The sequence below is a fragment of the Electrophorus electricus genome, chromosome 19 (assembly GCF_041902795.1).
Source record: "Electrophorus electricus isolate QZ-2024a chromosome 19, ASM4190279v1, whole genome shotgun sequence".
In the NCBI taxonomy this organism is placed as follows: Eukaryota; Metazoa; Chordata; class Actinopteri; order Gymnotiformes; family Gymnotidae; genus Electrophorus; species Electrophorus electricus.
In genome coordinates, this window is record NC_137515.1 from 2,194,653 (window position 1) to 2,209,711 (window position 15,059).

The 15,059-nt window shown below is 40.5% G+C and overlaps 1 protein-coding gene across 3 annotated transcripts in view; it reads left to right on the top strand.

Annotated features, from left to right (window-relative positions):
- epb41l4a (erythrocyte membrane protein band 4.1 like 4A) overlaps window positions 1-15,059 on the top strand; it is a 29,861-nt gene that overhangs the window by 12,017 nt on the left and 2,785 nt on the right. For all 3 annotated transcript variants that reach the window (XR_014118719.1, XM_035535204.2, XM_035535206.2), the window contains exons 3-17: window positions 594-645; window positions 1,222-1,300; window positions 1,520-1,617; window positions 1,853-1,973; window positions 5,156-5,243; window positions 5,330-5,418; window positions 5,743-5,806; window positions 6,356-6,447; window positions 9,036-9,113; window positions 9,776-9,891; window positions 10,647-10,737; window positions 10,852-10,935; window positions 11,266-11,379; window positions 13,328-13,375; window positions 14,125-14,202. Coding sequence is in view for 2 of the 3 variants with exons in the window: in XM_035535204.2 (XP_035391097.2) it covers window positions 594-645; window positions 1,222-1,300; window positions 1,520-1,617; window positions 1,853-1,973; window positions 5,156-5,243; window positions 5,330-5,418; window positions 5,743-5,806; window positions 6,356-6,447; window positions 9,036-9,113; window positions 9,776-9,891; window positions 10,647-10,737; window positions 10,852-10,935; window positions 11,266-11,379; window positions 13,328-13,375; window positions 14,125-14,202 (1,292 nt within the window). In the remaining variant the exon portion in view is untranslated. The remainder of the gene's footprint in view (window positions 1-593; window positions 646-1,221; window positions 1,301-1,519; window positions 1,618-1,852; window positions 1,974-5,155; window positions 5,244-5,329; window positions 5,419-5,742; window positions 5,807-6,355; window positions 6,448-9,035; window positions 9,114-9,775; window positions 9,892-10,646; window positions 10,738-10,851; window positions 10,936-11,265; window positions 11,380-13,327; window positions 13,376-14,124; window positions 14,203-15,059) is intronic.

The window sequence follows — 15,059 nt, forward strand, 5'->3', positions numbered from 1 at the left end:
TTAATTGATCGTACACTCTCACAATCTGTTACATCAGCCTGATTTTGACAAATTTGTTGGATGTATAAACATGAGAAAAGTGTGAGTGGGAGGTGTTGCTTTATTAATAGACAATGGAATGGAAGGTGTTTGTGACCTGATTTTGGAAGAGGACACTTCTCTATTCACTTTGTCTCCAGAATTTATACTCGGTTTCTTGACACGGCATGAAGGAGTACAATGTGTGATGTGATGTCCACGTCCTCTGCTGCTAACCAAAGTCACGTCACGAGTTCGGCAGCTACACGCCCTAACCTGCTCCTGCTTCATGTTTTATTGATGGAGGCAGAATTGACTCTTACCCAATTTTACATTTTTTTTAAACAAGTCTATTTTACAGTCCAGTTTAATGGGCTTCATATAGTGCCAGCACTTGCATGACAGGACATCTCAAGGAACCTAAAACTCTTCTCAGTGGAGCATTTCAGAACTTAATAAAACTTGTTCCCTTTTGATCTTGGGAAATGCTCAAGGGCACATTTATGCTGCATGCTGAGTTCTGAAATCAGTCTTCGGGCCATCTCTAACATATATCATCCTGTATGGTTTTGCAGTATTGGCTAGATCCTACAAAAACCCTTGCTGAACACAAAGATCTGATAACAAGTAAGTATGGCCTGTCTTTCTTGCCGTAGAGGAGATATATGTGGTGATGAAAGGGGCAGGAAGCTGGCTCTAGCTCCATATCCAGCAGGATAATATGTTCTGACCCAATCATCACCCTTCTATCTCTGCTGATTAGAAATTGATTATCCCAGCATGAAATTGTGCAGTTATTTTCTGTAATGACCCCTTGATTAAAATAACACTTCTCCTCATCTTTTAATGAACCAGTTCAGACCCTACTGGCTTTAAATAATTATGAACTTGATTGCATTCGCTCTTGTGTCTGTATCTGGGTAATTATAATTGAAAATAGAAAGTTTTAAATAAATTGGCCAAAGCAATTGTTATCTTCTTATTAGAAACAAATGAATTAAATAGTGATTAAAATCAATAAACCAATAAGACTGATTTATTAACAATAATATTCTTTTATTTAACTACTGATTGCCACTGCATACTGAAATAATATTTTGACATCAGGGTGGCCACAATACTTCCTGTTGATAGAAACATGTATATGCAGTAATACTTGAGATGCAAAATCCGATGATGTCTGTCTTAATGGTCATTTTACAGCTGGTCCTCCATACACCCTCTATTTTGGTGTTAAATTTTATGCTGAAGATCCTTGCAAACTGAAAGAGGAAATTACAAGGTGGGTTTTCTGTGTAATGTCTGATAATGTTCAGAGTGAATGGTAAAATAGCATGCTCAGTAACATGGACGATAGTGCATTTGGTGTCAGGCATCACACATACACGGTGAATTTGGTTCTTTGTTTAATGTACTCACTATGTAATAGGTTGTATGACTGACTCACACTGAGTCTTAGGGGATGGCGTGTGTGTCTGATGTCTGATTATCTGATTGTCAGGTACCAGTTCTTTCTTCAGGTGAAGCAGGACGTGCTGCAGGGAAGGCTTCCATGTCCCTTCAGTACCAGTGCACGCATGGCAGCTCAGGCCCTCCAGTGTAAGTTTGATTATTAACAATCTGTGAAGATTTTCTTCTCCTCTGATTTTCCATTAAAACAGCTCCTTTCTAGCTGGATGTCCAGAGGCAGTCTATTAAATGTTTGACATGTTTATGCAAAGTATGAGTGTGGTTTATGACTCTATAGACGTTGTCTAAGATCCACCAATGTGTGTGTGTGTGTGTGTGTGTGTGTGTGTGTGTGTGTGTCTGCTTGCTTTGCCTTTTCCATCAGCTGAGCTTGGAGATTATGACCCATACAGGCATATGTCAGGCTACGTGTCAGAGTATCGCTTTGTTCCAGACCAGAGGGAAGACCTAGAGGACGCCATTGAGCAGATTCACAAGACACTCGTGTAAGATGGAAAAAAGCCCTTTAACCCACTCCACACTATACCTTCCCAATACATAATCCGTAATCCCGCTCATGACAGATTATCAGATCTATGTGTCTCTCTTTATTACTTTATCCGTGGTAATTGGGTAAGACTGATTCCCTGAATCCCTCCTTACATGGATTATAAATCTTTTATAAGTAGCAAAATGCCATTACATATCTGGTGCTTCATGCAGCCTGAATCATCCCAGCAACACTTACACTGACCTAACATGTATCTACCATGTTTCATATGGAATGCAAAAATTACAGCTCACATTTTACAGAATATCACCATAAACCTCCACTTCAAAAATTGCCACCCTTTAATTTTCACCATTTAATTCTCTTTTTTTAAGTGTTACTTTGGATGAAAGAATGGGCACAGTATAGGGGGATATCAGTTGCTTCACCATGAGAATGGTGCAGGGTTGGGAATGTTGTCCAAAGGACAGTGGGAATGCATCTCTCCAGCTGCCGTCAGAGTTCCGGAAGGGCCGTGGCTGTCGACCCTACCAGTGGTGCTGGGGGACACGTAGAAGAGGACTCATAACATGCCAGCAGGAAAGGTCAACGAATGGTCAAGGCATGAATGGTCTCGTGTGGGTGTGGAGCACTGAGGTTCTAATGGAAATACTGATTAACCCAGGATTGACTTTGGATAACTAGGGGACTGGACACCTCTGCAGCAGTGTGCATGGACATCTGGGGTTTTCATTCCACTCTTCAGCTCTGCTCATCATGTACTAAGAAGGTGGTTGAGGTGATTGTGTGAAAGTGTCCCTGAGAAACCACTAATACTGGGAGAAAATGGGTAATAAAAATAGAGGTTGTAACAAAAGTGGACCTGGTTGAGCACAGGCTCAGGCATACTTGTGGTTTCCCAGATCAGAGAGAGAGTGAGACTGTGAGTTCAGTGATCCAGCAATGATAAACCTCATGGTTATTCAACAGATTCATTCACATCAGCAAATGGCTAAAGATCTGAATGCACATGGCAGAACTGTATGAAGGATGTGTACTGTATACTGCAGGAAACATTTAAAGTTGACAACAATGACTTCATGTCACATCCTCTGTGATTAATGAACACACATAATGAGTCAGTAATAGTAATATTTTGGTGGTGACCGAAGGGTTTTGTTGTGCTTAAGATCGCACTTGGTATGTGTTTGCTTTGATATGAGTCAATATTTGCCTTGTACTCTGTGTGTATGGCTTGGTTTCATGACTGTCACGTTCATTGTCCAGCTGGTACTTACATTTCCTCTCCAGCTTTCCAAATTGCCTTCAGTTTTGAATGATTACTGGCAAGCTGCTTGTTGAGTGCCCTGTGAGAAGCTGATGAGGTGCGTTTGATGAGTGATTGGTTGGTTAGGGTAGGCATCAGAGCCGCCGGTGAGAGGAGGTGTGGCTGTAGAGTCCTCCTGCTTCCACTGTCTTAGTGATAGATGAAGTGACACTCCGCAGCCTCTCGCGGAGACATTTCATTATAGAGGCAGTCAGGCCACATGGAGGAATGACAGGGCCCAAGGAAGGGCGGGGTCATGAGATTGAGAGTCACAACCAGATTAAGTTCTGTAGAGTTCTGATGTGGGAGGATTGGAGGGGGATGTGGGAGAGAAATGAATGGGGAGAGAAACAGGGAGATAAAAGATAGAGAAAGAGAGAGAAAGAGGAAGGAATTGCAAAGATTGAGCCAAAGGGTTTGGGTCTCAGTTTGGTGTCCAGCTCTGCACGGTGCCCGGCGCCGTTATAACTGGAGACTTAAACTCGGACCCGGACCATATTCGTTTCCAGCAGAAAAAATGTATGACGGGGCATCTGCCGTCATCGCGCCACCCGGCTCGTCCCCCGCATTCCCCACAACAGCCTCTCCTTAGAGAGCGGCTGCGCACTGACCCAACCTGCCAGTACCAAGAGGGCATGCTGGGAATAGGGGAGCAGGGGTGGGAGGTGCTTGTGTGTGCCACGAACATACAGATTATACCGTAGCCCTGCCGTGGCCCCAATCTGTCTTAACCTGCTGTGTTATGGGCTGAGTGAAGAGATGTCAGATAGTCAAAAAGAGTGGATTAAGTCATGAGAGTGACCACATAAGGAGTCTCCATTACACACAGGGATCGAAATGCACCCTTTCTGTGAACGGTGTAATACTTGTGCTAAGGAAATGGGTCTCTGGAGCCTTCAGTATGGAGTGAAAAATGATGGTTGCAGGAATCTGGGTATTTCTTTTTCTATTATTTGGAGCAAGGTTTTTTGTGTGTGACCTATATTTGAGTGCATGTTAATCAGTAATAGGAAGGCATACTTTTGCAGCCTAGTAGTTACCTGAATATTTTTGAAAGAATGCTAAAAATGTCAGAGTCTACTTTTTGAGGGGAACTGAGTTAATGATTTGCAGTCATAGAACAAGTTTGAACAAACGTCTTATGTGTAGCTTGTGAAGCTAGCGATGCAGTTATTTTAAAAGGTTGTATTTTTCTGCAAGGAGACAACTAAAATTTACCATCACATCTGATGTCATAAAAGGCTAGAATATTTACATTTACATTTATAGCATTTATCTGACACTTTTATACAAACTGACTTACAATTATCACAACTTGAGTAATTGAGGGTTAAGGGCCTTGCTCAGGGGCCCGACAGTGGCAACCTGGTGGTGGTGGGGCTTGAACTAGCAACTTTGTATACTTAATATAGAATACGCAATAGAGCCTGCTAAGATAGATAGATAGATAGATAGATAGATAGATAGATAGATAGATAGATAGATAGATAGATAGATAGATAGATAGATAGATAGATAGATAGATAGATTTGACCCAACAAATCTAAATAATTTGAGTAATATAATAATAATTTGAGTAATATAATACAGGTCGGTCAATAACCACCTATGTGTTTAAGTGTAATGCAAGACATATCACAATCCAACCGTGTAGTCCTAATGTTCAAGTTCGGTTTATTTGTCACATACATAGTCATACACAGTACAACACGCAGTGAAATGGTGGACATGCAGTGAAATAATGTGTAATACTCAAGCTTTACTCTGGATTCCCATAGTATAGTTCATCTTTATCTACTTACACGAGACATAACTTTCCATGAGATAAGTGACTCAGTGGTATTTCATAATGAGTGAACTTCTCTGTGCAGGGGTCAGAAACCTTCTGAAGCAGAGATCAATTATTTAAGTATTGCCAAAACACTGGAGATGTATGGCGTGGACCTTCATCCTGTATTTGTGAGTAGAAATTTAAGTAAAACATATTCACTTGAATTATATTATGTTTCTAAATTTAAATCACCTTTATCTTTTGTATTTTTTAGGGAGAAAAGCAGTCTGAATATTTCCTTGGGTTGACACCAGTTGGTGTTGTAGTTTACAAAAATAAAACCCTAGTTGGCAAGTATTTCTGGTAGGTCAATTTATTCCTACAGGATATATTTGGTTGAGATTCCATATATAAAGCCTGATTAGCATCTGTAATATTTATATATAATATACAGTATTTACTCTCTGGTTAATTTAGCACTGCAAATAAGAGTTAAGATTCTGCCTTCTGCAGATGGTGGCTATGGTTAGAAAAGTAGATTAGTCTATTTTGCCTTGAGCTTTTTGTGTGAAATATAAAATATTGTATGAAATATGAAATACTTTGTTAAATCTGAAATAATGCTTACCATACAAACACTCTCAAAATGAAACTTAATTGCTAAATTAGACCCTGTTACTTTTTCAGGCCAAGAATTACAAAGGTTTTTTTCAAGGAAACACAATTCGAGCTGCGTGTTCTAGGGAAAGATGTAAGTTACCCAGTAAGAAATATCTAGACAACAAACTAAAAGGGTTTTTTACCCCCAAAACACACATTTGCCCAACTATTAAAACCAATAATCGATTAGGTGTATGAACCCTTCTGTGCCTTCTATTTACTTTCTAAAAGTATAAGTTTCGGTGGTAAGCTTTGAGGTCATTCTCACGGGAATCCTCCTTCTGCCCTGCTAAAGCCCTCCATCAACATCATCTTGTAACATGACGAAATGCTTATTACCTAAGGAAAAATTTCCCTGCTATTATGTTGAAATTTAAAAAAAACCTATTGTTGACCCAAGACTACAACTACTATGAGGCTTCATCTGAGACTTTACTAAAATACTCATACACATTCTCCCCTAGTGACCAGATTATTCTTTATATGCAGTGAGATGGTTGGATCGCTAAAGACTTTGCACTTAGTGACCCCATGCATTCAATCCAGTGAGACCCTCTGGTGAGATCATGACAAGGACCAAGTCTTAAAACGTGAGCTCTGGGCTTCCAGCTGAGGTTTTCTCTTTGGCCCTTTTTCGCAGTGCAGCGAAACATCGTTCTTCTTTGAAGCTCCCAGCAAGGCAGCATGTAAGAGCCTTTGGAAGTGCTGTGTGGAGCACCACACCTTCTTCAGGTAAGACAACAGTGTGCAATAGGACTTTGCCATGCACACAGTGGGGTCTGCAAGAGGCAAAAAAGGTTTGTGATTTGGTATGATAACCACAAAGACTTTTAAATAACAATAACTAAACAAGACCTTGCCTACCAAAACCTAAATACTTTGGTTGGCCATTATTTAGCCCCAAATTCAAGCCAAAATGGTATTTCCTTGTGATGTCTAAATGCTTAGCTAGCTAGCTACCACCACTTGCAATAAAGGTTTCGCTGGGAGACAGACTATCTGGATGGTCATGAGGGTTAAGGCAGAGATTTTTACTGACAAGTGATTGGAGCCAGCACAGCTAAGCAGATTTCACTATATTTATTGCCATTGTCAAAATTATTTCTAGACATTACTAGACAAGCCAAGATGACATTGTGGTGATTCTGTCCCAGTGTAGGGTTTCCAATTAAGTATGAAGAGGGAACACTTCAGACATTTTTCTTTTCATTTTTTGCCATTATCATTATCATTTCACCAAGAAATGCACTCAAGATGTAATACTTCTTAGTTATCCAACTCTAACTTCAACTCCACTTCCTCTATCAACTCGCGCTCCTTGAGAAGTCCACTCTAGATCCCAGGTTTGTTGCTAAGGCCTTTCCTTTGAGCTAAAGCTGCCTGTACACTCACTCTCACTTCCTCTCAACCTTTATATTCCCAAGTGGCACCTGGTGGGATTTTTTTTTTTTTTTTTTTGTAATCAGACTTGAAACACAATCAAATTGTTTGACAAAAGGCTCTTATAAGACACAGAATGTATGAGGCTTAAGGCTTTCCACTGTTAATCTGTGTGTGAAACCTCACCAGCTCCAGGACGCTGAGAGCAGAAGGGTCAGGAAGCAGAGGGAGATGGCACAGGTGACAGGCTTCTGCTTGAAGTGGCAGTATTTTGACACCAGGATAAATATTAAAGGGCCATTTCATGGAAAACTCCATTTCCTTTAATGGAATGAAGAATTTTGAAATAATATGTAAATATTGTTAAAGTTTCAAAACACACTGTTTACCTCCCCAGTCCATCTAAGATGCAAAAATCATTGTTTGAAAGCATTGTTTTTCTGTTGTCAAAAGAACAAACAAAATTGCATATCTCCCCTTATTCACCCTATAAGCAATTTAGCCCCACCCACTTATATTGTGGTTGTCAGATGTGTTTCAGATCTAAGTGCTTTTGGAATGAGGCACAATACAGGGCAGCCAATCAGAACAAAGCTCATTTATCATATAACCACCTTAAAGTTGCAGTAACAGAAAAAGCCTGTTTAATTATAAGGGATAAAGAGAGGTTTGAAAATGGTCATGTACATTTTTTTTTTTTTTTTTGGAACACAAAGCCACACAAATGTTATAAGTGAACATCAAGGAAAATTATAAAATAAAATAAAAATGTATATATGCCATTTAGGAATTCTGCCCACCAGATGTCAAAGACTTTACTTTTGCTTTTAATTGATTGCAGAATTGGCATTATTTATTCCAGTTACTTGTAATCGTGTGCTGGAAGATCAGATATAAGAAAAAATAAACACTTTGTGTCAAAAGTTGTGACACATCTGAAGTAGCATCGATCTGCACTGATTGTTTCTTAGGTCAGTGTAAGCTACAAACAGTGAAAGACGTCTTGAAGACACCAGATGAGGAGTGCTTGCCAGGCTAATACAGCTTGTCTTGTGCAGAGATGAGCCAGCCCTGAATCACACATGCTAATTAGCACCAATAATAGAACAGCAGGCACTAATACTAATTCTTTGGAATGTTAACATTGTCAGCATTTTTGGAACATAATTTCTTTAAGCACATCATGCAAATGGTCCACCGTGGTTTCAGCAAAACATGGAGTATCTTGCAAGACATTTTAATGAATATGCCTACAGTGCCAATCTAAAAGAGTAAGTTATAAAATCTATATGAAAGTATTATTATAAGAAGAACATAGCAAAAGGCGGGGCTCAGGGCTTTTATTATGTGCAAGTTCTTGACTTTTTTTTTGCTATATGCTTAAGCGATGTTTTTTTTCTTTTCTTCCAGAGCTGTTCTTTAAAGCTATGAATTTTAATGACGGCCAAACGCTCTCTGTGGTGTTTTTTAGCCTGTAATTTGCCTCATTAAAGTACCATTCTGCACAGCTGGACTCTGTTTGAGAAGCTTACAGAGACTTATTTCTATATATAGCAGTAGATGTTAATTATTTTAAAATTGGTTTTAGTTGTGCAATTCAAAACAAGGCAAGTATTAGTGATCCAGCCTGGACTTGTAAATGTACTTTGTCTACAAACAATGTGCTCCAGTATCTTTTGTTAGATTTTTAGATAATTCAGTGCCAGAGGTTTCTTGTTCTGAACAGAATAGATTAAATTGTTTAATATTTTAGGTTTACTATAGTATAATTGCAGTATAATCATATCTCATAGTACATCCCTCTTTTGCTTTCTCTTTACACACACACACACACACACACACACACACACACACACACACACATATATACATATATATATATATATATATATATATATATATATATATATACACATACACTTGTTATAAATGTTTTGTAGAATGCCAGAAAACGACTCCAACAACTTGACAAGAAAACTGTCTAAACTGGGCTCTCTGGGTTCTAGGCATCGTTACAGGTTAGTAATAGTTATTCATCTCGACATCTATGGTGCATCTCACTCAGAACACCTGTTATACAGTGTGGGAGAGAACATCTAGTCTCTTCTGATAGTGAAATAAACGTGTTCACGTTTAATAATGTAGTCAGTTGATGTCCTTGAGCTGAAATTGAGGCTCTAGAGAATCGTCTTGAAGAGGGGGTACCTGAATAATACAGCCGTGATACAGCTTTTGCATGCAGAAGAGACAGAAGAATGCAGTAATTTGTTCATGTTTCATGGTTTATGTATTGTTTCTAATGCTCGTTTCCTAGCCTTTAAACATACAGTATGCTTTACATGCTATATATTTGTTCAGTTATCTAATACACTTGGTGTTATGCATGTAATATGGTAATGTAATATAATAATAATAATAATAATAATAATAATAATAATAATAATAATAATAATAATAATATGATGATGATGATGATGATGATGATGATGATAATATAATGTAATATTATTTAAACTATGCCCTAATCCTTAAAAAATGAGGAAAAATAAAAGAAGAAAGAAAAACTTTTTCACTGTAGGCTAATACTAAATCATAAGGAAAAGGTCCATTGAGATATTCCTAGGAGTTTCCAAAGGACGAACAGTTCTTAGTTCTGTGGCTTCTGTGTTACTTGTCTTAGTGGGAAGACCGCCCTGCAGATGGGGAGAGCTCAGTCTGTGGGCTTGCCCAGGCCGGACCTGGAGGTGGTACGTACCCGCAGCAAGACCTACCCCAAGAGGAGTGCTCAGCCAGCGGGTGAGCAGGCGTCTGACATTAGTCCCCGCTTGTGTCCCGCCACACCTTTAAACATAGCCGCCGTTCATGACCGTGAACATTTGAGAACGGCTTCCCTTCATCTGCCCAGATCTGGTTATTTAACACAGAGTGTGGGGGAATTGGCTTGAAAGACATCCGCATTCCGAAAGAAGTTCTGTGTTTGATGCGTGGAGGTGGAGTCGCTCCAGTTCCGCCCGCGTTAATTACTTCAGAGTTGGGAGATTAGGTTCGCTTCAGTTGCTGCCTGTCCCAAGCGCACGTGCATGTGCCTGCTACCAGCCTTGGCAACAAAAAGCTCATGGCACTCGGATAAAACCGGAATTTCAGCACGGACCGTGTGTGCAGCAGCAGGGTGTGTAGAAGGCCGTTAGAAAGTCATGTGTTGCCAAAGAACACATGAGCCATATTCATCTCCACCCTGTTCAGACCCCCTTTCGCCTGTTCCTCCCTCAAAAGTCAGGGCAGCAGGGACATCACTTTGAAACAAAAGGGAAAACAGATGATCCGGTAATCCCAGTTTAAGATGACTGGCCTGGATCTGCTGCTTCTGTTGTTGCTATAAATCATATCCACTTGGATCTTAGCCTGAGAAGACAGATCATGTGATATTTTTCAAGGTCCACGTCTCCAGTGACAGTGTAACTTAGTCCAAGGGCAGATGATGTATTGCTTTGTGGAAATGAAACAGTAGTCTGAGTGGAATAGCACTCATACCCCTTTAAACCGTCTTCTAGGACTGAACAATGGGAGTAGATCAGTCGCAAAGCCAGGAAATTCCCTCGGTGAAGGCCAGGCTAAAACCACAGCGTTCTCACCAGCCAAGAGGTACTGACCTAATAGGCACAGAGACTACAGAGTTTTGTGTTTGAAGGGACTACCTCTTCTTACCATTTGTTTCATAAGTATGGATGACTTTAAAGACTTTGTCATTTGTTCAAGCCCCAAACTGTCCAAGACAGAGGTCAGTTCCGAGGACCAGCCGAGCAAGCCCACTGCTCCCTGGGACACGAATGCACCACAGAGGTACAGTACTGTTAGAGGTTGTGTTTAAAGGCTAACAGTTATGATAATCCTACTTGAATGCATGTAAACATTCACAAACACAAGCACACGCCGCAAGCTAATGCATGGATCAAACAGCACAGTTGAGTAGATTTCCCCTCCTAGCTGTTTGAAAACAATGTAGCAAAATCACTCTCCGTAAGTGTTAATTAGCTATTATAGCAGCAATCTGTGTACACAAGACGCGCTTCCCAAACATGTACCAGCTGTTTGCGATATAACGCTTTAGCTGCTATTCCACGCCGTGAAGCTTATTCTGTAAGAGTCTGTCTCTTCTCCACTTTGCCCCAGAGGGCTCTACAGCTCCGCCAGCGAGCGGAACAAATCGCCCAAATTCCCCGCTGCACGCAGACGCTCGCCCTCCGGAGGCAGTGAGAACGAGGCTGCCAGCTCAGCCAGGCACAGGTGAGGCGCGCGTGTGAGTTTGGCACCTGAGTGCGCGTGTGGGGCCTGAGACTGAGTGGCGTGACGCTACACACAGAGACGGATGCGCTAAAAGGCCACTTCCACACTACATGCCATGAACATACTAGAGGCGCACGGGGTCCCTCTAGTGGAAAGTTACTGGAACAGCGCTTTCACTGCTATTGTTTAAAGACCTTGGGAACGTACTATAAAATAGTAAAAATGTTTGTATCATACTAAACTAGTGTTATAATAAATATTGTATAAATTTTCAATTAGAAACGAACAACAGAAATATGAAAAAAAGCCCTTCTCAAAAACCAACCAAACTCTTTAGACCTAGGTAAGAATGGGCTGGGCGTGGCCCTAATATTCCAATGAGCATGTTTGATTGACAGCTGACTGTCACAGACCCACAGCCAGCAAGCAGGAGAATCAGTCATACAGCCCTGCATGTAAGAACCTGCCAATGAGGTTACTGATACAAATAATTCTGAGGTTCAGGCACCAGATATGCCTCATTCCCAGGTGATGACTGTCTGAAAGAAAGCGAAACTGTAGGTTTAGATACAAACAGCTAGCTCCATTCACCATGAAAAACTGAATAGACACTGACTGCCTTTGTGTTTTCCTGTAGTTGATTAGATTGGGAATTTATTTAAATTCCAATTTGTTCTTAAATTTAGAATTAACTTATCTACAAGATGCAGTATTGGCCTGATTTGACTGAAACTGGGGAATCTAAAAAATCAAATTTAGGTCTGCGTAGAATCATATATAATACACACATACACACACACAGTATATTGAGCTATGTATACAAACCTTACAACGGAGGTTTCAGTTAGACAGAGCATGCGCGAGCCTCTAGAAGAGCCACCTCCAGGACTCACACCACACAAGGCCGCTCGCTAAGTAACTTTTGCTTACTAGCTTGGTTGCTCAGATTCAAAGTGGTAGAGGGAATGGGCAAAGGGCAATTGTATGGGAGGGGTATCAGCTTTACATAAGGCCCGCCCATTTTACATCATCTTTACATAAGGCCAACCTATTTTACATCAGCTTTACATAAAGCCCGCCCATTTTACATCAGCTTTACATAAGGCCAACCTATTTTACATCAGCTTTACATAAAGCCCGCCCATTTTACATCAGCTTTGCATAAGGCCCACCCATTGTACATCAGCTTTACATAAAGCCCACCCCTTTTACATCAGCTTTACATAAGGCCTGCCCATTTTACATCAGAAAGGGAGAAAGTATGATGAAATAAATTAGTAATTTTCTGGACTTTGGAATTGGTATTCACAACACACTTTGTATATCTACATTGTGTGCCCAGAAGAAGAAGATTAACCTAACCAGAAGAAAAAATGCAGATTTAGTTTCCTTAAGTCCTTAAGGTGATTGAGCATAACCGATTAGTAAATAAATAGCAAATTCTACAAGAACTGTACTAAAAATACAAATACAAGGAGCTGAAAACTCTTCTGTTGCATCCAGCTCTGTTAAAATGAAGCAGTATGGAAATAATGGAACTGTTTTGACATTTAATACCCATCATGTATCAGTTCTAATTTTTGCTCTGTTTACAAACATTCACTGCACCTCATTCTGCTATTTTGTTGGGTTTCGCTTTTAGTCTGGGAAGGGAAGAAGGGATTCTGATAATGAATTTCCTGGATCTTCACGCTTCTGAGCAAGATCCAAGGAGATCCTGTTCCATGCTAGGCAACGATGAAAGAAACCTTTTGAATAAATAAATAAATAAATCTGCTCCCTCTGAAGCTTGAGTGCATGAAGTTGCTAATAGAGAGAGGGCGGGTTGAGGGCAGGGTGGGGGCGGGGCTGGGTGGGGTTTCAATGTGTCAAAAGTTCACAGCATCAGATTAGTGTTTGGGTGTGACCTGATTAAAGCGATCCCTGCTCCAATCATGTGTCCCTGTAGGAGAGGCCAGAGTCACGAGGACGCAGCCAACAAACAGCACAGGAGAAGGTAGGCTGCCTCATTCACTTATTTAAATCTCTGCAAAAGAAGGTGTGCAGGTGTGTTTCAAAAGAAAGGTTCATTAAAAATCAACAAAGACATGACAGCATGTTTTTGTATGACTTTTCCAGTGAGCAAATTGTAGTTCAGTCCTGATATTGATGTTTAGGGCTGTAGTAATTGTTTTTCTGTGTTTTCCCAACCCCGATCATCCAAACAGGCTACACATAGTGCAGTGATACAGTTAATGCAGTTAATACTCTAATTCCTACTTTAATCCATGAGCTAAATATGTGATTTAAAGTACTTAGCAAAAACTTTTCTGGTCCAGTTTGCAAGGTGTTTCAGCAGATGTACCCTGATCACAACAGTGTTAAACAACAGCAAACTGGTACAGTTTAACATGACATAATTTTAGCTTTGGGATAAATTGCAATAAATTACAACAATGGCACGTCCAAATATTTTTCACAGGGTTGGCCAGACGGGGCCCCTGAGAATCTTGTGGGGGCAAGACTGAATTTCAGGAATTCTATTATGACTACCCCCCCCCCCCCACAGCACCCCGCGCAGCCCCCCGGCACTCCTAATTACTGAGGATGTATACTTCTACACCTGAACTCACTCTGTTTTGGCGTAGTGGCTAAACTCACTCCCCCCTCCCTCATTTAACTACACCTCAACTTAATCTCTTTTTATCTCTCTGTTTCCTTTTTTGCTCTCCTGTCAACTTTTTGACCCTTTCTGTTTGCCCCCAGGTCACGTTCCCGTGGCAACACCAGCAGTGGCAGTGAGTCAGAAAATTCAAACAGGGAGCATCGTAAAAAGAGGAACAGGTAAGGAATTTCCTCACACACTTTAGGACACTGGCAGAGAAGAGAGATTGTGTCCTAGGTGGTTTAAAGAATCTGTACCCTGTGTACATTGGCTCAACTTTTACTTGTTTCTTTTGTGAGTTACCTGTTTTGACCAATGAACCAGTATTGGTTGGATTCTTTTAATACACACTTAAATACATGTGGAAATTATAGTTATGGACACATGAATATATCATGCATATATCATGCATATATCATAAGACAATCATCAATATATATTTGTATTTTATGTATATTTATGTGTATGTTAAAATATATATAACACTAGGGTTGTCCCAGTGGTGATGGGGCACTTGTGGCAATGACCCCCAGTCACAATCAGCCAAAAAACTTCACTGCACCCTCAAACTCCCAGGCTTCTGGTACAAGACCTGAATGTGAGGGAAAAAAATATGACCACCCACTGGAAAGGAGAGACATGATTTTTATTTATTTTTTAATACGGGATTTGTTGTAGTCACACCTCCATCTTAGGGGTCACAGCCCCAAATGCCCCTATCACCACCAAACTGTAAAGTTTTGTGTTAGCCATCAATGTTTTCTCTTTTTCCTCTGTCAGTCCCTGGTATTTCTTTTCACACTCCCTCCTTTGAAAGTTTCCATCACTTGGGATTGGCACATCTATGTTCATACTATTTTTGCATTTTTCCTACTGTCACTGTCTGGTTGCTTTCAACATTACTAGTTTGTCTGTCTGGATCTGGAGGTCCCACAGGATCATAGCTTTTTTCCACCACCCTGTAGTTACTCCCTTTTGGACAGGAGGGGTCTATACCTCTCGGTCTATACCTCTCTCTCTCTCTCTCTCTCTCTCT